At 41.9% G+C, this 23978-nt stretch overlaps 3 protein-coding genes and 1 pseudogene across 3 annotated transcripts in view; 1 reads left to right on the top strand and 3 right to left on the bottom strand.

Moving 5' to 3' along the window:
- The window catches only part of LOC113106537 (serine/threonine-protein phosphatase PP1-beta catalytic subunit), a 9135-nt gene extending 8548 nt beyond the window's left edge, over window positions 1–587 (top strand). Inside the window, exon 8 of the mRNA XM_026268611.1 lies at window positions 245–587. Coding sequence (XP_026124396.1) covers window positions 245–349 — 105 coding nt within the window. The 3' untranslated portion in view covers window positions 350–587. The remainder of the gene's footprint in view (window positions 1–244) is intronic.
- Window positions 588–4919: 4332 nt separating this feature from the next.
- LOC113106626 (uncharacterized) lies at window positions 4920–6955 on the bottom strand (annotated as a pseudogene).
- Window positions 6956–8158: 1203 nt separating this feature from the next.
- Window positions 8159–14007, bottom strand: LOC113106544 (leucine rich adaptor protein 1-like). The gene is made up of 2 exons (XM_026268617.1): window positions 13674–14007; window positions 8159–10180 (listed from the first exon to the last, which is right to left on the bottom strand). Exons 1-2 carry the CDS (start codon window positions 13854–13856, stop codon window positions 9851–9853), a joined length of 513 nt encoding a protein of 170 aa, XP_026124402.1. The 5' UTR covers window positions 13857–14007; the 3' UTR covers window positions 8159–9850.
- Window positions 14008–14670: 663 nt separating this feature from the next.
- tyrp1a (tyrosinase-related protein 1a) lies at window positions 14671–21557 on the bottom strand. Its single transcript, XM_026268608.1, is given in 7 exon segments — window positions 14671–15133; window positions 15989–16135; window positions 16219–16398; window positions 17778–17945; window positions 18957–19161; window positions 19971–20293; window positions 20943–21557. Coding segments are annotated over 7 exon segments (1581 nt in total). The 5' UTR covers window positions 21310–21557; the 3' UTR covers window positions 14671–14942.
- Between the last annotated feature and the right edge of the window lie 2421 nt (window positions 21558–23978).

Genomic DNA, 23978 nt, shown 5'->3' with positions numbered 1-23978 from the left:
ATAATTGTGACCCATACAGTGTATTGTTGTGGTGCTACTGATGACTGCTGTGCTGCAGGGACACACATACGCTATAATGCAGCAAATACATGATGCTTGTCTTTTGCACCAGTATTATGAGTTTTGTATTTTGACGACATGACGGTTTAGACCGCTCTCGTTACTGAAATGCTGAAAATGTGTGTTTGTAAACCGTCTGTACTGGTGATTGTCATCTGAGGTGAGTGTGTTGCTCTTCTCTCAGATCCTGAAGCCATCGGAGAAGAAGGCCAAGTATCAGTACGGAGGGATGAACTCTGGGCGACCTGTGACTCCGCCCAGAACGGCCACGCCCCCAAAGAAGCGCTGAAGGGGCGGGGCCTCTTGGAAGCACACACACACACATACACACACACACGATGATGATGTAGTTAAAGAGACCACGCTATAGTTCCTCTGTTTGGTTCTGAGCGTCTGTGTTGGAGCTCTCACACATAACACTGACCAGATGTTTTTTAGTTAATCATTTCACTCTTCAGGCCTGTTCCAGCATCATAACATCTGGGTTTTCAGTAAATAAAGTTTAACAAACCTCTCTGACGTGTCCGTATGTGCCGAATCCTGTTTATTAGTCCACAGACAGATCATGTGTCCTTCACTAGTGATGAAGAAAGCCTGTATCACACCGAAAACCCTTTTATATGAAGAATAAAGACATCACGAGGGATAATCTCAACCTCTTTTTCTAATGGTAAAAATGGTCTTTTCTTTTTACTTATTTTATCCAAAATGTAAATTCAGGAAAATTCAGACTTTTTTTCTTTCCTGAAGTTCTTGTTAACATCTCAATCTATTTCTGTTTGTGTGTTTTTATCCTGTGAATTGTGAGATAAATGGCCGTAGTGATTTATTTGTTGGATGGTGGAAAGAGGCGTCTATAGTTTTAGGTTTTGATTCTTCTAAGAGTTGATTAAATCTCATTACTACTTGAACAACTGAAAGAAGGCAAGCACTTCCTGCTAATCATCTGCTGGATCCTTGAAAACACACACGATGATGGAGTAAATAACATCCTCCATGAAGAAAATTACCATCACTTGAAGTATGCACCATTAAAATATATCCGATCAAACAAGACTACAGATTAAACACTCCCGCACATATTCATGCTTTCTATTTCCGTATATATCACTGTATTAGCCCTTTTCATACCAAACAAACTACGTTTTAAATGATTTATGTTTTGACTGAATCGAGGCAGTAAGCCACAGATGCATGCTGGGAAATCCCTCTGGAAATGTAACTTAAATCATAGCTAATTTCTGAGAGGAATGAGAACGAGGCTGTGAGGGACTGAAGTGTGTTCAGTAGATTCACATCATGCTGTAGTTCAGCCCCTGAAGAGGAGGTTTGAGCACTGTGTGACTGAAGGAGCTTTAACATCACAAACACTGTGCAGTGACGCAGTCCTCCAGTCAGCAGAGGGCGCTGCTCGCCTGGAGCATCAGCATCTCAGCAGAGCCTCGTTACTACCAAGGGGCAAGGAACTCGACCGGAAGTTAAAGTTGGGTGGGGGCTGCCATGTTTTAGCAGAACTTCACTTGCGTTAGCATTCCCATTGACTCCCATTCATTTTGGCGTCACTTTGACAGCGAATAACTTTAAATCTGAGTCGTTTAAAGACTCTGTTTGTCCATTATTTATTTCTAAAGATACACGACAATGTATAAAGGGCTCCATTACCTTCTATGTTACATTATGGCCCAGTGGAAACAGTTTATGTAAAAAATAGGCTAACAATTGCGTCATAGCCACGCGACTCTCTGTCGCATTACCGTACAGACAGGAGGAGAAGCTCGCAGGCAATTAACTTAATATGGCGTACTGGCGTTACATTTTAAAATACTATACAAAATAATTAATCAGAATACTTACTCCTGCTCACTCACGACAAAGAACTCCCCGCTCAAGCTCACCGTCTCTGCAAGATTAACGATGGCAGTTTGCACACACAGCTACTAGAAGATTTACATCTGTCAGACAGGTTGCTGACGTCATCAAGCTTCGTTTGAGTCTGCGCGTCTGAAAGGAAGTGCTAAAAAACGCTGAAAATGGGCTTCATTTGTCTCAATTGAGTTCCAATGGGGTCGCTGTGTCCATTTCTTTTACTGTCTATGGTTATTACACCACTGAAAAACATCAGTCTGGAGCAACATTACATTAGAATATGAATGCGCTGGTTACTCTGTCACTGAACTGGTTTTTCTCGAGTCAGTAAAGCCTCGGCTGGACTGATTTTAACCACATTAGGTGAGGGATCAACTACAACACACCTGCACATCTGTCATTTAATAAAACTAAACACTGAAAAACTGCTGCATGTAGTTTATAAACTCGTTTCAAAATGTGCATCTGTTTCACTGATTCCACTCGCATCTCACATGTGTGTGTGTGAGTGTGTGTGTGTGTGATTGTGTTAGTGTGTGTGAGAGTGTGTGTGATTGTGTTAGTGTGTGTGAGAGAGTGTGTGTGTGTGTCTGTGTGAGAGAGTGTGTGTGTGTGAGAGAGTATGTGTGTGTCTGTGTGTGATTGTGTTAGTGTGTGTGTGTGTGTGTGTGATTGTGTTAGTGTGTGTGATTGTGTAAGTGTGTGTGTGAGAGAGTGTGTGTGTGTGTGTGTGTGTGATTGTGTAAGTGTGTGTGAGAGAGTGTGTGTGTGTGTGTGTGTGTGTGTGATTGTGTTAGTGTGTGTGATTGTGTAAGTGTGTGTGTGAGAGTGTGTGTGTGTCTGTGTGATTGTGTTAGTGTGTGTGTGAGAGTGTGTGTGTGTCTGTGTGATTGTGTTAGTGTGTGTGTGAGAGTGTGTGTGTGTCTGTGTGATTGTGTTAGTGTGTGTGTGAGAGTGTGTGTGTGTCTGTGTGATTGTGTTAGTGTGTGTGTGAGAGAGTGTGTGTGTCTGTGTGTGATTGTGTTAGTGTGTGTCTGTGTGATTGTGTTAGTGTGTGTGAGAGAGTGTGTGTGTGTGTGTGTGTGTGTGATTGTGTAAGTGTGTGTGAGTCACTGATTGAGATCCTGTTCAACATGTCTGAACAAAGAAGCTTCCTGATGATCTCTACATATTCACACATTCATATTTACATATTCATATTATCATAATCCTGTGTTCATATGCAAACCATGAGAGAACAGAAACATTTTCTTAACATCATTCCCATAGTTTCTCGATGTAAATGCAGAGCAAACTCTCCTCATGTCTCTGACTCTCATTACAGTTTACAGACCGAGCTCAACTGTTTCTGTTCCACACACTGTCCATGACACATGCGCTCACGGCGTAAGATGATGAAAATACAAATATGTCCTTCTGATGTGTGCAGGCTTAAAAATAGAGGGTCTAAAAGGGTGATTTCCATAGAAGAATAGTCTTGGTTAAATAAAATATTATTCAGTGGGCAGTTCTTCAAAAAAAATAAAAATAAAAAAAAATCACTAATTTCATAATCAGAACCCCCCGAATAATTAATAAATAAATAATAATCCTTCTTCCACGATGAAGAACCTTTTGTGCAATGCTTCCTTGGTTCACATTTTCCCGCCAGTAGTTTGTCTCCATGGTTACGCATGAGTTCATCACCTGTCTGTAGTTAGTTTAAGGGTTATTTCAGCCTTGAAACATCTCAGGTGTGTCTTTCCTCTTTTATAGTAATGCAATCAGTTATATTAGAAATTGTCCTTGCTCTAACAAGTCTTTCACTGGGGGTGAGCGGGTGTTTATTGAAATAAAGTGTGCACATCGGTGATAAAACATCCCTCACATGGCTCTGGGGGGTGAATAAAGACCCCCTGAATCCATGCGTTTTTGTGAGATAAATATCCAGATTTCAAACATAATAAACACTTTTCTCTCACTTCTGCTGACTGTTGGAAGCCAGAAGATGTGCAGTCGGAAGATTTTATTTATTTTTTTATTTTCACTATATGGTCTCTTCTAAATCGGTCCCTTTAGAAAGAAAGTTATTTTTTCTTCTTCTTCTTTCAGAAGACATAAAAACCCAAACTCTGTAATCTGTCATGAAACATTAAACACTGGCAGCCGAACAGTGGAATGAAATGACGCATGTCGTTTATTTACTGAGTAAAAATATCCCTTCGGTCCTCTGTACGTCTGATGTGTAATAACTACAGAGAAACTAACTGCAGATCTCTGATAAACCACAGACTCATTCTCTCTCAGACACAGAGCCATGATGACTGTGATCTCGGTCAGGCTCGGAGTACGTGAAGGGATGTAATTATATGGGATTCCTCGATGGCAAACCTGATGTTTGTTCTTGGCTGAAGTACTGCGATCGGATGACGTTGTGTAGAGGAACGTGTCTGAGCTGCTGGATGAATGCAGTGACACACAAACCAACCTGTTTCAGCGTTAATAGAGAAGATAAATAAATGATCCGAGAGCTACAAACTCAGATCAGACCTGATGATCAAACTCCCAGGATCCCTCGAGCTCCTTTCCATCTAATACTGATCATCTCTCTGCTAAAATACAACATTATAATGGTTTCCAGGGCAAACACCATCACAAACACTACAAAACAACAACGTTTAACCACTGAAACCATTAAAATGGTTTTCTGTAGCGTGTTTTGAGACATATTCCATTAGGATTTATTGGTTTACAACAAGCCACCAATAAAAGATGATCAATTTACATTTAGCAGACACTTTTATCCAAAGCGACTTACAAATGAAGACAGTCGAAGCAATCAAAAACAACAAAAAGAGCAATGATATATAAGTGCTATAACAAGTCTCAGTTAGCTTAAACACAGTAAACATAGCAAAGGCTTTCAAATAATATAATGCATAAAAAGAAAACCTATAGAATAGAAAAACCATAGAGCAAGCTAGTGATAGAGTTTTTTTTTTTTTTTTTTTTTTTGGTTTGATAGAACTGGCTTGAAGACCTGTCAAGAGAGCATTGCAATAGTCCAGCCTGGACAGAACAAGAGCTTGAACAAGGAGTTGTGCAACATGATCCCAAAGAAAGGGCTTGATCTTCTTGATGCTGAATAAAGCAAATCTGCAGGATCGGACAGTTTTAGCAATGTGGTCTGAGAAAGTCAGCTGGTCATCAATCATAACTCCAAGGCTTCTAGCTGTTTTTGAAGGAGTTATGGTTGATGTGCCTAACTTGATGGTGAAATTGTGATGAAACAATGGGTTTGCTGGAATCACAAGCACACACACACATGTGCTTGTGTGAAGGTGGTGGTCCTTTATCCAGCAAGAAATGTCTGTTAGACAAGCTGAGATGCGAATAGCTACCATCGGATCATAAGGATGGAATGAGAGGTAGAGTTGAGTGTCATCAGCATAGCAGTGGTATGAAAAGCCATGTTTCTGAATGACAGAACCTAATGATGCCATGTAGACAGAGAAGAGAAGTGGTCCAAGAACTGAGCCCTGAGGCACCCCAGTAGTTAGATGTTGAGACTTGGACACCTCACCTCTCCAAGATACTTTGAAGGACCTATCTGATAGGTAAGACTCAAACCATTGAAGTGTTGTTCCTGAGATGGCCTTTGCCAGTAGGGTTGACAGGAGGATCTGGTGGTTAACCGTGTCAAAAGCAGCGGACAGATCAAGCAGGATAAGTACTGAAGATTTGTATTCTGCTCTTGCCAGTCTTAGAGCTTCAACAACTGAGAGCAAGGCCGTCTCAGTTGAATGTCCACTTCTGAAGCCAGATTGGTTGCTGTCAAGGAGATTGTTGTGTGAGAAATGTAGGGACTTGTTTGAACACAGCTTGTTCAAGTGTTTTTACAATGACAGGAAGAAGGGAAACTGGTCTGTAGTTCTCTAAAAGAGATGGGTTTAGGGTGGGTTTCTTAAGTAGTGGAGTTATTCGTGCCTGTCTAAATGATGAGGGGAAAACACCAGTGTGGAGGGAAGTGTTGATGATGTGAGTGAGTGCAGGTACAACTGCAGGAGAAATGGCTTGAAGGAGATGAGATGGAATTGGATCAAGCGGGTAAGTTGTAGGGTGATTAGAAAGGATGAGTTTTGACACTTCTGCCTCAGAGAGTGAAGAGAAGGATGTGAATGAGTGTAAGTTTGCAGCAGCTCTAAGCTTAGAACGGTGTTCATGTAGAACATCAAATAACCAAGGGGCAGAAGGGGTGTTATGGGCTGGCCTGGAAGATAAGGGCAGACAGTGTATAAACAAGATGTAAGATTGGAGCAGAAAGTATCAGTAGTTTAGGGGAAGGAAGTGAAGATGAAACCATTGCAGATAGCCAGGAGGGTGAAAGTGTGCGTAGGTTACGTCGAAAGATGATATGTGGAGGGGTAAGTGATAAGTCAGGGACCATGTTGAGGTTAAGAGTGAGGAGGAAGTGATCCGACGTGTGCAGTGGAGTAACCAGAACATGATCAGTAGAGCAGTGTCCCGTGTAAATAAGGTCCAGTTGGTTGATTTGTGAGTAGCAGTAGTTGACACTCGGTTGAGATCAAAAGAGGCAAGCAGTGTGTGGAAATCAGCAAACAGAGGTTTATCTAGATGAATGTTGAAATCTCCAAGCACAACTAGGGGAGTACCATCCTCAGGAAAGGTTGAGCAACACATCTAATTCATCCAAAAAGTTACCCAGTGGTCCTGGGGGTCGATAGACAACTACAAAATGTATTTTTAAAGGGTAGGTAACAGTAACTGAATGAGATTCAAAGGAGCTGTTGATACCCAAAGATGGTAAAGGATTAAATTTCCAATCATTAGAGATGAGCAGACCAGTACCTCCACCTCTTCCAGTCAAACGAGGAGAGTGAGAAAATGAGAAATTATTGAAGAGTGCTGCAGTAGCAGTGTCCTGTGGTTTGATCCAGGTCTCTGTCAGGGCCATGAGATTAAGCTTTGAATGACTAATAATAGAAGTAATGAAATTGGTTTTGTTTACAGCAGACTGGCAATTCCAGAGACCAATAGGAAAATAAAGTAGTGTATTAGCAGATATAGGCAAAGTGTGCAGGTAGTTACGATTGCGTGTGATGTGTGGTTTGCGAGTGGTAGTGATGGTAGGGATTTGGAAACACATAATAAGAATTGGTTATAAAAATTGTTACAGAAGTGAACAAGGAGAAGGAAAAAGGATGAATCAAAGCGACACTTATATCCATTAAGGCTGCCACGGTATACTAATCTTTTTTATACCCGTCAGATAAAACGGAAATTGAATTCAGATGAACACACTTTACTGTTTATCACAACAAAGGTCTAAGAAAGCGAACGACACTGACAACTTATGCGATGGAGTACGACACCAAACACAGCACGTCTCAACACAGTAAACAAACAGGTGTTTCCTAGCAATGACAACTGCGCTAAACACTAATGAGACATGAAATAAATACACTTACGATCTGCTTTTAACTCCCGCTGATTAACTGCTTTTCTCAAAGGGTATTTCTTTACACTGTCTTTTGCTAGCGCTTGAACAAACTTTACTGTTTATTACAACAAAGGTCTAAGCAAGCACAAGACACTGACAACGTATGCTATAAGAGTACAAGACCAAACATACCAAATGTGTACCAAATAAGTCCATTACAGTTTACCGTAAAATCATGACCAGTAAAGCCAATACTAATTGTGTGATTTTGCGTCTATTTTTTGCTTTCTTTTTTACAGCATGCTATCTAATATGCATTTAAGGATTGTGCTAAAACATGCTAGCAGCAGACTAAAACAGGCTAGCTCTGTGCTAAAATGTGTTATCATTGTGCTAAAATGCTAACAAAATGTTAAACATGTTAGCAACATGCTAAAACATGTTGGCACTGAGCTAAAACTGGATAACAATGTAATAAAACATGTTAGCAATGTTCTAAAATATGTAAAAATGCTAATATGCTAAAACATGCTAGCAATGTTAAGGCATGTCAACAATGAGTTCTGGTCAGGTTTTGTCAAGCCAAGCCTCAGTTAATAAACCAGTGTAATAAACTCAGCCTCAGACTCGTCTCTATCTCTGTTAGCGAGGGCTAGTGCTCGTGAACAGATGGATTCATGCAGACTGTGAAGGACTCTCAGTGAGACTTCAACACATCCTCACTGTTCGTTTATCTCATCGAGACTGCCATCATCGCACTTCCAGTTAGATATCCAGCATCTTGATCCGGTGTCATTGATCATCATCTATTTATTGTTCAGACACACGTTATGATACGTACAGTGAAGCTCATTTCCAACTTGTGATTATGCAGTTTAATTTTACATTAAAACATTTTGTTAAAAGACTTTACATGCTTCAAAAAACACAGACAAAATAACTCACAATGTATTATGGTTTTTACCCCAAAACTGTTGAAAATGAACATCATAAATTAGGAGTCTTCAATCCATTAAGCACACAACCAGAAACAAATGAAACAGCAGCACAAACAATTACATTTACACATCGACACAAAATACAACGAGAAGAAGCCACTGTGTGATACAGTATACTCCTCTGACTTGGAAACACCTTAGATTCAAGAAAGGATGATCTGATTTCTGAAGAATCAAACTGTATGAGTCAGTAAAGAGTTAAAGAGCAGGAATTGCACTTCTGAAACATCACAAAAGGATTGAATCACATCAGCTCACACATGATCTGAGCACCGAGAGCTTTCAGCGTACACCGCTGTAAACCTGTTAGGAGTTTAAGACATTAGCACTAGCATGTGTGGTCAGTAATAATAATAATAATGTGGCTTTAAAACCTGCAGAGGATAATTATTTATTCAGTCGTTGAGTCAGAATCCGTCCTGCTTTTAAAGCAGCAGACGACTGACCTGCAGAGTGCTTCTAATGAACAGAATGCTAATGTCTGCAGGTGTGAACGTCTGTACAGTTATCGGTATCATTAGCATTAGCATCACTCCTGCAGTGAACACACTGTTCTGGTGAAGGATTCGTGATGTGTTCACACGTTACTCCACAGAAGTCTGAACTGAAGCAGAGCTGGGATGTGTTTCTGCTCTGAAACACAACACACATGGCACAAGACTCTCAGGGTTTCCTGCAGCTGACAGTCACACTTAAGACTTTTAAAGGTTTTTATTTAAGACTTAATTTATGAAATGCTTGATTTTTTTTTTTTTTTTTTTTTTGATCGATCATGCAACATTTAATGCCATGCCTTTATGACTTAATTTGTGAACACATCAGTTGAGATTGTTTAAGAGCTGAGAAACTGTTGCTGGAGATACTCCTGGGGAATGTGGATAGTCCCATGGACCTCACACTGAACTGAACTGAATTCAGACCGGACTGAATGAGTGTGAACACAGACAATATATCAACTAGAGCCGGGTTCTCTCGCCTGAAACAAACATTGAAGACAGAGCCTGGAGCAGATTCTCTCAGCTGACCGGCAGGTTCAAGGGTCATCGGCTGTGACATGCACTTTTAAAAGCTGTCTGAACTGAAATGTGTTTGCAGTGTGTTTACACAACCACGCTATAATGATCTCATTAAATCACTTCCTCAGAAGAGGGGGCGGGGTCAGCAGAGCTCATTAGCATATAAAGGGACAAGCACTGAAAGAGGGTGTTGTTTTACACTACCTTTTGAGAAATCTGAACCAAAGTATGCTATAGACTTTCCATTAAGACCCTAAAGAATCACATCAACTTGTAGAAAAGGGGCATCCGACGACCTCTTTAAGAAACATTTAAAAAGTCAAACCCAAACATCGATGACTTACAGAAAAAAACAACAACTTTAGAACAAGAAGTGTGAGCTAAATCAGTCGCAGCCGATTAAACAGGAGAATTTCTCAAAGCGATTGGTGAGAGCCCATGTGGATCGGCGTCGGAAGTGTTTGTTATTATCAGCCGAAGCAGTAGTACTCATCAGTTTCCACACGAGGCCGCAGCGGACGTTTGCCGAGCGTGTCCTGCTCCGCGGGCGAGCGGCGGTCAAGCTCCTCGTCCTCGAGTGTGTCCAGATAACTGCCCAGCGAGATCCCGTCCAGTCCGTCACAGCAGGAGCCGCGCTCTGACTCCGCCCCCTCTGATAGGCTGCACAAGCTGTCCGTCACACTGCCCTCGCGGCTGGCCCCGCCCCCGCGCTCCTCCAGCACCCAGCGGAGCGACTCGATGCCCTCGTTGATGGACAGCAGCTGATGCATCAGTGTGACATCGATGGAGCGCAGATGAGCCTGCGATCGAGACACACGTCAGAAACACTGCAACAGCTCTGTATTACACCTTAAACATCTGTTAAACTGTCATGTATTTCTGTGATGCTCCGCTGTATTTTCAGCATCATTCCTCCAGTCTTCAGGGTCACATGATCTTCAGAAATCAGAAAAATATGATGATTTACTGCTCAAGAAACATTTCTGAATATTATCAATGTTGAAAACAGTCGTACTACACAATATTTCTGTGGAAACTGTGAGCATTTATTTATGTCACACTATACGTTTCTTCCCTGTCACAATTTGGATGAAACGACTGTATCCTTAAAGAATTAAAGTATTATTTATTTAAATAGGTTTCATTTAGGTGTCTGTGATTCTGACAATAAATCACATCTCAGTATGTTCTGGTAACGATCACTAGATGATAATGAGTGTGTTATTTCTGACTCTGAGGTGATCAGATCACAGCTGATAGAAATCAATCTTTTCCAACAAGTTTCATTTGATCCTTACCTGGTTATGCACACTTCACCTTTATAAAGCCTTCTTTTCTAAAAGTGTACATCATCTTTTGAGTTTCCTACATTTAATCAGTCAATAAGAATAATAAGTCATTTGGGATAGGGATGCAAAGGGGTGGGAAATTTGTGGTATATTTCCAGAAACTTTCCAAAAATCCCTGTAATATTTTTAATAGACTGAATCATGCAGTGAAAATAATGTCAAATCACACATGGTTAATATGATTGCGATATATATCACACACTCCTAGTTTCAGTACTTTAGGTCTGTTTAACTTCAAAGCACAGATAATCACACTTGTGTGCACAGAAATCTAATGTTGTCCTTTAATACAAATTCCACATTTCTGCTTCCAAACCTTCACTGAGGAAAATAAACTTTATTCTGTGGGTTATAACGAAGAGTGCTGTTGATTCAGCTGAACTTGATCTAAACCTTGAACAGTTCTGTCAAATTAAAAGCATTTAAGTCAACAGTGTAATTGTCCAGCGCACAGACACACACACACACACCCCCTGTGCTCTAATTAACCCAAACACCCCACAGAGACTCAGTAATAATCTCATTATCTGAGACAACAGAGGAACAGATGAACAACAGCGAGGAAACACTGGAGAATCAAAGGAGTCAAACTGAATCATTCATGCTGATTCAACACAAGATCCTCTCGAAGCAGTCGATGACACGATACAGGCGAAACATCTCAGCAAGGAAAATAAAGCAAATACAGAGAGACAGATCTGCACCAGATTAGAGTCAGACGTGAACACGAGCGACTGAGACACGAACAGACCATAATACTGCCACTGTTCCCCACGGCAACAGACACGCTGTGTTACAGGAGCAGCCCAGCGACGCATGAACTCTGTCACAGCAGAGGAACAGAACAAACTGTGAGGGAACGGTCCCTTTAAGAGCCTTCAACGCTGACACAGCTTCACTGTCTGCTGCTCTGATCAACACTGGGAGCTGGTGAAGATCTGAGGGTTCAAAGGTCACAGCCTGGGTGTGTGAGTGTGAGTGTGTCCATTTATGGTCTGTGAATGTATGTGTCTGTGTGTGTGTGTGAGTGTGTCCTTTTATGGTCTGTGAATGTGTGTGTGTGTGTGCATGTGTGTGTGTGTCCATTTATGGTCTGTGAATGTATGTGTGTGTGTGTGTGTGTGTGTGTGTGTGTGTCCATTTATGGTCTGTGAATGTATGTGTGTGTGTGTGTGCCCATTTATGGTCTCTGAATGTATGTGTGTGTGTGTGTGTGTGTGTGTGTCCATTTATGGTCTGTGAATGTATGTGTGTGTGTGCCCATTTATGGTCTGTGAATGTATGTATGTGTGTGTGTGTCCATTTATGGTCTGTGAATGTATGTGTGTGTGTGTGTGCCCATTTATGGTCTCTGAATGTATGTGTGTGTGTGTGTGTGTGTGTGTGTGTGTGTGTGTGTGTGTGTCCATTTATGGTCTGTGAATGTATGTGTGTGTGTGTGTGTGTCCATTTATGGTCTGTGAATGTATGTGTGTGTGTGTGTGTGTGTGTGTGTGTGTCCATTTATGGTCTGTGAATGTATGTGTGTGTGTGTGTGTGTTTGTGTGTGTGTGTGTCCATTTATGGTCTGTGAATGTGTGTGTGTGTGTGTGTGTGTGTGTGCTCCTGGGTTCTGTTTGCCCTGACAATGCTCCTCCAGTCTCTCACAGTGGTCAGATTAACGTGTCTGTCTCTTTAAATGTGTGTTCAGGCCTGCAGGGGTCAACGACCTCAACAATAAATGTTTAATCTGGTACTGCCTCTAGAAACAACAGAAGATGCTCGAGTTCTCTTTGTGTGAGTGTTTCTTAGTCGGTAAAGCAGATCGTTACAGGTCTCTACCCACACACGACGCTAACTCTCCGAGCACAATGTTCTCCGTGTTCCTCAGCTCTATATCAGAGAAAGAACCAGGATTGAGAAGTAGAAGACGGGGAAACAGTTACAACATTTCAGAGTTAAAGTTCATACAAACAGATATTAATAGACAAGTTTCAGTCAAATATTTATGCTTTAGGCCTTCAACAAAACCCAGTGTTAAAGCAGAGCTCAAACACTTATATCTGGAACATTAATTACTGTAGAGGCTATACAATATGCGTCACTTCCACTGATTCATTAAACAACACGGTTTATTTCAGGGATCACATGCATAATTATGTCCAATAACAATATAAGAAAAATCAGAGATGGTTTAAATGTCCTTTGAAATAACTCTAACCACGTGTTTTGATATGGTGGAAATTATAAGTAGATCATTAATTGTTAAATACATTTACGGTAATTTATATACTATGTGTTTTTAGATGTTTCTTGAAGATGCATGTGCATTACTGCATGTGAAATTAATTTAGTTTTGCAAAATAACAATTTTGAAGGTAACCATGTAATTAAAAGGCAATGGTTGACAATTAGGGATGTCAAAGATTAATGGATGATCGGTTAATTGTCGATAAGAGATTGATCGATTAAATCTGATCTGATCGGAGAACAGCTGTGGATCCGCCGCTGATCTGGAGTCAGTGTTTGTGAGATCATCTGACCATCTGTTCCACTGTTAATCAGTCCTCAGACAAACAAGAACAAGACTAGACCTGAGAAACACGCACAGCACGTGACCAGACACCTCAGGAAAAACACACGACCCCAGATCAGATCACTTCCGGTTCCGGTGTGTCTGAACTCTGCTGAACTGGTTCAGGAGTATAAACACATTAACCCGTGAGGAGAATCATGAGCCAGACTTCAAAGCTATATTCACTATTAGACACATGAACTTGAATTATAAACAGACGGAAATGCGTTATAAATGTCTGGTTATGGTACTGAAAGCGCGTATGACGTTTAAACCGAGCAAACTGAGCGAAACTAACGCAACGAGTCGCTGGAGTCTAAACGACTCTTTTGATTTCGTCTAAGCGACTCTTCTGGATCGGTGTAAACGACTCTTTGACCGCACACTCACCATCTGTTGCCGCAGGAAGCTGATCTTGTTGTGAAGCGTCTGTAAATCATCGGTTCGCTCGCGGGTTTCCGAGCCTCTGAACGGTTCGCCCGCGAATGAACGAATCAAACTCTCCGGAACTTTCCGACCCAGCTTGTTCTCCACCTCTCTTAAGTCCGGCAGATCCTCCATCTTCATCCTCATTAATAATCCAGATCCTACCGGAGCATTACGTCAGACCCTCGGTTACACGGACCCGGATCTTCTGAGGCTCAGAATCGCGGGATTACTCCGGTAACGCGCCCGGATCCGTTCCTAGGTGCTCCTCGGATCTGACGCACGGGACGCGCGCACGTACAGGTGACAACCGCCCTTATGTTCGTCATCATCCGGCGGCGCATGCGCAACACGGTCCTCGCGCGTTATTCAGGAACACTCCTCAACATGCTGATAAACAAACCCCCAGTGAACGCGCCCTGCTCTCTGCACTGCTGTGATATGGTTCAGTGTGGTTGTATTTTAAAGACATCTCTCAGTACAGAAGAATGTGTTCACCTGGTGAACAGCGTGGAGCTCCTGCGCCATCTAGCGGTGAACCGAGGAACACCAGACGAGCGCTTCAACTGTAAGAGGATCAGTCTGGAAACACTCTCTGAGCACATTTAGATACACGCCAGGCGTGTATTACAACAGTAGTTCTGTTAAATGACACACACACACACACACACACACACACACACACACACACACATATATATATATATATATATATATATTATAATTGTTATAATTATTTATAACTATTTTTTATAAAAGTTATAATTATTTTTTTCATTATGAAGTTAATGCACACTGGTGGTAGTTGAGGAGAGACCACCAAATGATTGTAAAGCGCTTTGGGTGGTCAGATACACACAGTAAAGTGCTATTATAAACGCTTCATTCACTCATTGAAGTATGAACAGCAGTGGAACAACAGCATCATCTAGCGGTGAAAGGAAGAACGACATCAGAAACAGTTTGTTGGTTTATTTCAACATTTCCATCATTAGACTTTAGATTATTCATCGTTCAACTTTTTAAAATAAAGTTTACACGTGTAATGAGATGCATAAAGTCAAACTCGTGATTTTTCACGACTATTTCAGTGTTATTAGGGGACAATACACTGTATGCAGTATTCAGAAAAAAGCACCTTTAAATACACATTTATGTGAGCATAATTGTGCTTGTACCTGTCGCTCAGAAAGGTGTATGATAATATTACACATGTTTATGCTGTATAAGTGTTTATACGACAGACTGTGTTTTGTTGTGGTCATCATAGCGCTGATACTGGTCTCCTAGCAACGGCTGGCGTCCCTCAGTCCTGTTCGCGCGCAAACGAACCACACACGTGCTGGCGGCAAAAATAATCGCCACAAGGAGGAGCGCGGCAACCACGGCAACAGTGACGATCTGCGTCGGTGTGAGTGGTCGAGCTGAGAGAGAGAGAAAGACAGAGAAAGACAGACAGAGAGAGAGAGAGAGAGAGAGAGTCACATCAGCGGCTCTAAAGCTACAAAACACAGCCCATGTTGACTGGTCATATTATGTAAAGGGTCATCGGATGCAACATGCTTTTTCTCAGTTCAAGCCGATCTCAGCTTTTGTCTGTGTGACGTCACACAAACCCAGGCCCCTCCCACGATTGTTGATTGACACTAGTGTTTTACCTTAGCTCCGCCCTTAGTGAGCTGTCATCAGTGTTTCTATGCTGGAGCAGATGTAGACAAGAATGACTCCTAAGTGATTGAGGGCTTCTGTTGTTGGATGTAATAATGAACATAACAGTCGTCATTTACTCCCAAAATCTGAGCACCTGAAGACGCAGTGGATTACATTTGTCTTTGAAGGGAATGTCTAACTAGATTTATCTATGTTAGCGTGAATCATTCATTGCAAATCACCAGACTCACACACAGAAGAAGTAATTATGAATCTGTGCAAACAGCCTTTCCTAATTATGTTCCTAATTAATTAGCAAGTTCCACTGTGAATGCAGCTAAAGTTTACCATCTCTCAGAAGAGAGGGGCGGAGCAAGCAGAGCTCATTAGCATTTAAAGGGACACGCACCGAAACAGCGTGCTGATTTTGACAGGGGAAAAAGGTGTTGTTTTACACTACTGTTGAGAAATGTTAACTAACGTATGTTATAGACTTCTCATTAAGACTCTAACGAATAATATCAGCTTGTGGAAAATGGGTATCCGATGACCCCATTTAAGTAATATTAATAATATTATGTAATATATATAATAATTATAATAATCAGAAGAAGAAGAATGCTGCTGACCAGGCCACTCGGCCTCATAGGAGTATCCCAGGTTTTCAGCAGCTGTCACAAACATCTCTGCGTTGGTCACCGGTGGCCAGAAGGGCACCATGTTGAACTCTCGGTTGTGTCCGATGGGTGTGTTTTCCAGCGGGTAGATGGAAGCATCTGGAGAGACACAACACAACAGAATAGAGAATACTGTATATACAAACACATGAAGCACACTGAGTGGAGGGAGGCAGGTTTACCGGGAGCGTGTCTGCGCAGCCACTCATCGAACACGGCGTCGGTGAAGGTGTGCAGCAGCACGAATATGGGGTCGTTGGGCGATAAGTGTGTCTGTCCACCCGTCCCATTCAGGAACAGGTGCGCAAGGTTGTGGAGGCTGCGGACCGCGGGGTCGTAGTTCCCCTGAGGAGCGCTGTAACCTGCCCAAACAACAGCACACGTGATCAGAACACAGAAATACGCCATGTACGGAAGGCCAAATGGTTCAAAAACACGAGAATTGTAACACATCCACCACATGTAAAATGTGTGTATTTAAATGTGCACTAAGCGAATGTTTCCAAACGATGTTGATATTTGAAAGCACCAAACAAACTTTTTTATTAAAACAAACAATTTATTAAAGATGTAATGCACAGAGTCCAAAACCAGGCAAAGGTCAAAACACAGGCAATATGTCCAAAACAAAGGTAACAGGGCAAAATCACAGGTTATCCAGAAAAGGGCATCTTAACAAGACCAGGAGCTTGTTTCAGTAAAGAGGTTCAACCAGCTCTCAGGTAAAACTTGAACTTTGTCTGAAAGTCGTCTACTTAAAGGTGCCATAGAATGCATTGATACAATATTTTAAATTGCTCTCTGATGTCTCCAGAGTCTGTATGTGAAGTTGTATCTCAAAATACCCCACAGAAAATATTTGATAGCTTCTTGAAATTGGCACTTTTAGGGTATGAGCCAAAACGCTCTGTTTATGTGCATGTCCCCTTTAAATGAATATGGTCTGGTGCTCCCGTCTCCCTTCCAGTGTTGCCAAGTCTGTGGAATTGGGATACTTTACCACTGTTGCCTCAGGTTGCTTTTCATGTCTACGGTGGGGTTTTGTTGTGAAACAAACCTGCGAAACCTGGCAACCCTGATTCAGAAGAGTGTGAGCTTCGAGAGGCAGACCGGTGACCGTGTTACTGACCTCACACATTGCTTCCAAACGCAATGTTTAACTACCACTTCCTATTCACAATCATTCTGGTAGCGCATGAAGCATTAGTGAAAGCACTCCATTGTTCCTTAAACAAAGAAAAGTGTCAATGTGATTTAGGAATTTGAAAAAGATAAACCTGCACTCCTTAGCTATAAATGTATGTATGCTCTGCAGAATTATCATGATGAGGATACACAAATATGATCACATCACCCCCATTCTCAAATCACTACACTGACTTGGCTGAATGAAACAGTTCAGTATTGTTTATTAGGAGGTCTCCCTCCTTACCCATGAGTGCATCTATGGTGACGCCCCATCATATCTCAAGGAACCTCTAAACATACACTCCATTCTGCAGCAACATATTTTTTTCTTGTTAGCTCAGAATCGACTCAAGAAAGAATCACGATGCATTCGCAAAAATCTCAGAATCAATGCTGAATCATTTCCCGTTTCGAGATTAATTGGCTTTCCTAGCCCTAATATTTAACATACTGATTTTTTATTTAAAGATAATTGAGATGTTAAAAGTCAAACCATCAGTTTTTGAACCATTTGGCCTTCCATAGCGCTGCTGCAGCTGAAAGCTTGCCTCACCCTCGATGGAGTTCCTGAAGCTGTCAGACGAGGTGGAGTAGAAGGGTGGAGAGTCGAAGGCGGTCAGCTCCAAACACGCCTCCACGTCCTGAGGCTAGGGCAGACGCTGCACCATGGGACGGGCCGTGTTACCGGCGGGGTTCCTGCGGATGGGACTGCTCTCCGAACCTAGCAGACACACCAATCACACATCACAACACTGATCCCAGTACAGCCGTACGATTAACCGATTCAAACACCCATGCTCAAACTGATCTCTAAATGACAACGATTCACCTGTGCCTTTAAAACCTTGTAAAAATCATCAGATATAGTTTGGTTCTAATGCACCGATGTCAATGGTAGTGATCAAAATTGAGTAAGTTAATAGTAACTGGTGTTTCATATAACGTGTGTGTTGATTGCCTCTAGGTGGTGACAGGTGACTGTTCGAATAAACGAGCCGTCGTTGAATCATTCATTCAAGAGATTCACCCAGTAATGAAACAAGTATTTATGAGTGATTCATCAAATCATTGTTCCATCATTTTTATATTAAAAATTGGCGTATTAAATACATTTAAATAAATACATATATGTAAATGTTTAATAGTTCATTATAATTAATTAAATACTTTTAAATAGACTGCAGCAATTAATGTTTTGTCACACATTGTTTTGTTTAGTTCAGAGTCATGATCTCTATTTGAGACAAATAATAATAATAATGATAATAATAATTGTTCTCAGTTCATCCAGAATCGTTTAGCTTTGCTGTACAATCAGATAAATACTGATATATCATCAACATTCACTCAACATACTGAGGTTACAGGTTATATATGTGTGTGTGTGTGTGTGTGTGATCTAAAGTACCGTATGTTTCTGGACTTTTTAAGAACATAATTTAGATAAATGTATTGGATAAAGCCAGATGAAAAACTGAATAAATCAGGGTGAATGAAACATGAGCAAACCTTCAGACTATAGAGACATCAAAGAGCAAAATCCTATGCACGAAGCACTTTGTGCGCTTTATAAGAATAAAAGAAGACTATCTCAGCATCTAATCCTTGTATTTGGATATTTTTCTCTTTGGTGGATTCTAACTCATGGTCTTGCTTGTCGTGTCTTGTCTGTAAATAGCTCAGATGTGTTTAGTGTAAAGGATCCTACAGTAGTGTGAGGCGGCTGTATTACTGTTGCAGATGGTTCCCAGCGTGTCGTACTCCTCCACGCTCTCACAGATGACCCTCCAGCGGGAGAAGATGGAGTTGGAGCTGATGGAGCTGGAGTCGAAGGAGCTGCGTGCACCCATCAGGTCGTCTGTGCAGATGTCACACTCGCTGCCGCCGATGGCGAAGTCCCAGTACGGCAGAGCGAAGCTGGGGTCTCCTAACATCACCTGAGACACACATCACAGCACCAGATAGAAATGTAGCATTGCATCAGTGTGTCATCAATGGATGCTCTGCAGTGAATGGGTGCCGTCAGAATGAGAGTCTGATAAAAACATCACAATTTCACAATTCGTCCAGTAACAAAAGTGCATCTGATGTTGTCTCTCACATATTTGTTATTAGAGTTGTTTAAACGCTGCTGGATCTGTGCAGATTTCTCTCCTGATTCAGACCAGAACACTGTTTCACTGGAGGAAGTGTTATTCTGGATTATAGACTCTATGTGTTTGAGTTAAAATCATCTTAATGCTGGATGTGTTTCAGGTTTTGTCTTCTCCAGATGTTCACTGATGGACTGGAGTGCTGTGGATTATTGTGATGTTTTTATCAGACTCTCGTTCTGACGGCACCCATTCACTGCAGAGCATCCATTGATGAGACACTGACTACAAACCTGATGAAGACACACACTAAATCTCAATGAATCGAGAGCGAGGACATTTTCAGCAAATCTTCAGTTTTGGGTGAACTATTTCTTTGGAAACGGACAGAATCTGAACACACTGAACTCAAAGCTTCATCTCTGGAGACAGACGAGTCTTTGTGTGAGATGTTAAAGAGGCTCATTACACACTTAATAACATTTTCTGCATTAAAAGTGTGGGATTTGTGTCTTCCTCTCCATTACTCTGATTCTCCTCACATATAACGGTTGTAAAGTGTGAAGATCATGAATCATCCTGCACAAGTGTGTCTGAGATTGAGCTCCGGGAACATTATCAACACGAGCTGTTGAAGAGTGTGTGTGTGGCACCTGCATGTCTCTCTCCAGCTGCAGCAGATGGTAGCGGTGCCAGGTGAGGAACCCGGGGCCCTCGTGACTGAAGTCCACTCCGCCGAAGCTGTCCTGTCCGGCCCCCAGGAACGTCTTGCTGACCAAGTAATAGTGCGTCCACACGAACAGGTTATAGATGCTGATGTTCTCGAACTGCGTCGTGCTGTTGTCCGGGCCCAGGATCTCGGAGTAGCGGCGGGTCGCGATCACGATGTCCGGGTGAGGAGCGCGCTTGGCCTGATCGAGCGCGTTCACGAAGAAGCGCTTCTCTTCCGCGCTGAGCTGCATCACATTCCTCCTGACTGACACACGCACACACACACACACACACACACACACACAGAGAGATATGATCAGATACCTGCTGAGAGCCGTCTCTGTTTCAGCCACGAGACACATCTGAAGCTGGTAGTCCATTCATTCATTCATTTGTGCAGAATTACACGTTAAACGACATTCCAGACGGGGGCGGGGAGGGGGGTGTTTAGAGGTAAACGGAATACAATATATACATGCAAAATCAAATAAGAATAATTTTAGAATGTATTATTTTATTTTACTTCCTTTATTTTTAAGCGGGGAAAAATAAGGTGTAGATTAATTAATAATATCTAATATTCTTAGAATAGCCTATTAATAGATTAATTAAATAGAATAAACATTACTGAATCAATTAAACATTCAAAGATACATTCTTGACTGAGAGAAAAAAGTATAGTGTGTAATTGTATAATTACGAAATAAAATGTAAGTTACAATACTTTTTTTTTTTTTTTTTTTTTTTTTTCATCAAACTAAACTCGCATGATCCAGTTACTGCTGGTCTAGTCACGAGTTCACTCAAACTTCTGAACTTGCTGGTCAGTCTGATCAATCTGATTAATCTGGCTGACCGCTTTAGAAGCGGGTTAAGAAAACACTATGTGTGTGAGAGAAGGAGAAAGTTCTGACCCACGGGCACGCGCTGCTCGCACGCGTCTCCGGTGAATCCGTGCGCGCAGCCGCCGCAGTCAAAGCCGCCGAAGTTCCTATTGCAGCGGCACGCGCGCGTGAAGAAGCGCCGTGGCCAGAGCTCGCGGTCGTCGCGCCCCTCATACGGGTATTGCGGGCCGTGTGCACGCGCATCCGCGCGCACGTCCACGCACCGCCCGCGCCCGGCGAGCGCGCCGCAGGGGTCACTCTCCAGAGCGGACGGGGACGGGCAGCACTGCGCGCTCCTGAGGCCCTCCGGCGTCACGCACGCTCGCGGGAACTGAGCACAAACGAGCCCCAGCGCGTGCACGAGCAGCAGCATTCCTCCGCATGATCTCCGCAACATCACTAAAACGGGCGTGAAATTTCAAAACAGTGAATAATATCCAAATACTTTCCAATAAAGCTCCAGATCGCTTCAAAAATAATAGCAAATACCATCAAGTTTTCCCAGGAACAGTTCTTAAATCAAACTTAATCAACGGCGTTCTGAATGCTCCACATAAACTACAGCAGAAGTTCCCACATCGTCTCCAGTAACGAACAGTGGGTCAGATCTGTAATTATTCGGGTTATGCTCGCGGAATGAACGGCGGAGGAGTTTAAATAGCGGCGGAGCGCGTGACCGCAGCTCTGATCCCCGCGTGACCGCGTCACATTCACGCGCCCCGAGCTGAGACTCCGGTCTTTACAAGACACGAGACAGATCTTCATAAGGTGATTTCTCCAGACCTGTCTTCAGAACACAGCTCTTCACTGTCAGATGTTCAACAGTCTTCAGCCTGACTCTCAGCTCAGTTCAGAGTTATCTGTGTAAAGCTTTTCACTAAAGCAGCCAAACTTTACAGACAAACTTGAGCCTCTGTCATCCGGCCCTGTAGACTGGAGAACAGGTGTGTAAGCAGAGCTTCATGTAGTACAGGTGTAGTATAGCTCATGTCACCGTGTATCACCTGTTTACTCAGTGTATGACACCAGCCGGTCATGAACTGTACAGGTTTCCTGCACACTGTCCTCTACTGTGGGGGGAATATTTAGGCTGCATTGTCCAAGCCCCATATGTATTTTCTAATTGTAATTTTTTCTAAAAGACTGAGAAACGACACCATGGTGGAGGAAGGGGCCAGATGTTCACCGGGGTACAGGAAGCTGCCATTGTTAACTTAAAAAATCAGATTACGAGACTTCATCCAAGACAACACCTTATTCAACAACATTCAACGAGTCAGTCTGTCCACATTGGCTCGATCAAACTCCCTGCTGCCATTACATTAACACACACATGCCATATGTGACGTCTGTTTTTATATTCTTTATCAACCGTTTTAATATTGCTTGCATTAGCCAGTAGACATATGAATGTTTATTCATAACCACACTGAAAATCAGTAAATAGAGTTAGCTGATGCTAACTGTCTAGCTAACAAGCTGGTGCTAAGTTGAGGTCATTTTTAGATATAAAGTCCAAATGTTTTTATTCATCCACCTAGATAGATTACATCTGAGTGAAACAGAAATTATATGATGCTCAGAACATGGTAACTACCGTAATTATCAAAGAGGGAAGTGTTTTTACACCACAGACAAGGTTTGAGAAGGACAAAATCATTGTGTCTGTAAACTCACTGTATCCCTGATCAATTTCTTACCAAACCAAAGAAAATCTGACGCCTCCAAACCTCAGACAGAGCTTTACAAACACATTAGACATGTTGAGACGATTTCTCTTCTGAAAACTGCAACTTTAACTTCTAAAAACTCTGGATACAAGTGCATCAAGTGTCAGCTAACTGTGCGATCGTGATATTGTGATTTTGCTGTGAGATATAGGAATCTGCCCAAATGTCCACGAGGCAGCGTGTCTCTGTGCAGCTCCAGGTCGAACACGGCTCATGTTTCAGTGGCTAGCAGATGTAGCGAACACCTTTCCCTGAAGGCGACTCCATCTACAGGAGCCTGTTAACTCATGAGGTGCGGTGCTTTCTGCAGTTGGGTCGGACTGAGGTCTGATCATATTCACACTATCAGTGTTTGGGGTAACGAGTTACAAAGTAATAGAATACAGTAACTACATTACTTTTTTGGGTAACGAAAGAAGTACTTTAACCTTTAGGGTAAAGTAAGGCATTACACTAATAATATTGGTAACTACACTACTTTACTAGACTATAGGAACACGCTTTCCTGCGTTACACATGCCGTGTTTGCATGTGTGTAAAGTTCTGGGCCGGGTTTCCAGATAAAGAGTGATCTTAGCGCTTAAGAGTGTTTTCTAAGAGTAATTTTATGATCGTTCGTTATTGTTTGACGTGTGTTTCCCAACATTGCACGTAAAGCAATCGCACATCTGTGCTTCAAGTGCTACGCAGGAGTCTCTCTCCGTTTGTCAGGTGCTGAAATCTCATCTTACAGACGGTTTCATCTGGCGCTAAGTTAACTTCCGCTCTGTGTTGTGTATATGGGTCTGGCTTTGGTGCCTTCTACAAACACAGTTAAAGTCAAGGTGATGAGTAAACTGATGATGGGCTCAGGCGGTTGGGATGTGGGATGTGTTTCCATACATTTATTTATTTGTGGAGACTCGCTACGACTTTAAAACTAAACGATTTTCCAAAAGGCTTCGTTGAAAGACGTGTATGTGATACGCCTGATAAAGCAGTGTTTGTGAGCTCAGCGCTGCTCTGTTTACAGCTGTTACCATGGAAACCCCTGTTTCTCACGCTTTAAAGCATCTCCTGCGTAACATTTCTTCCTTGATTTATTTTTTATAGTAAATCCCCTTTGTTTACCAAAAAAAAAAAGTTTGCTTAATTTTCAATATTTACAAGAAAATCTAAATTAATGTTTTATGCTTTCATTTGATAACTAGAAAAATGTAAATACACAACAGAATTTCTGAGGGGGAAAAAAACATTTCATAAGGCTATTTAAAAAAAAAATGAATAAATGAAGTTGTTTTTATGCATTTAAATAATTACACATGCTAAAAAAAATCAAACATATGGTGAAGAAAAA

The sequence above is a fragment of the Carassius auratus genome, chromosome 7, assembly GCF_003368295.1.
Source record: "Carassius auratus strain Wakin chromosome 7, ASM336829v1, whole genome shotgun sequence".
In the NCBI taxonomy this organism is placed as follows: domain Eukaryota; kingdom Metazoa; phylum Chordata; class Actinopteri; order Cypriniformes; family Cyprinidae; genus Carassius; species Carassius auratus.
The sequence above is the reverse complement of the archived record's forward strand: the minus strand, read 5'-3'. Positions and strand labels throughout refer to the sequence as shown.

Coding starts and splice junctions, on each gene's coding strand:
- LOC113106544 (XM_026268617.1), bottom strand. CDS start 13,856: ATGAGGATGAAGATGGAGGATCTGCCGGACTTAAGAGAGGTGGAGAAC. Junction 10,181..13,673: donor GCTTCCTGCGGCAACAGATG/GTGAGTGTGCGG, acceptor TCTCGATCGCAG/GCTCATCTGCGCTCCATCGA.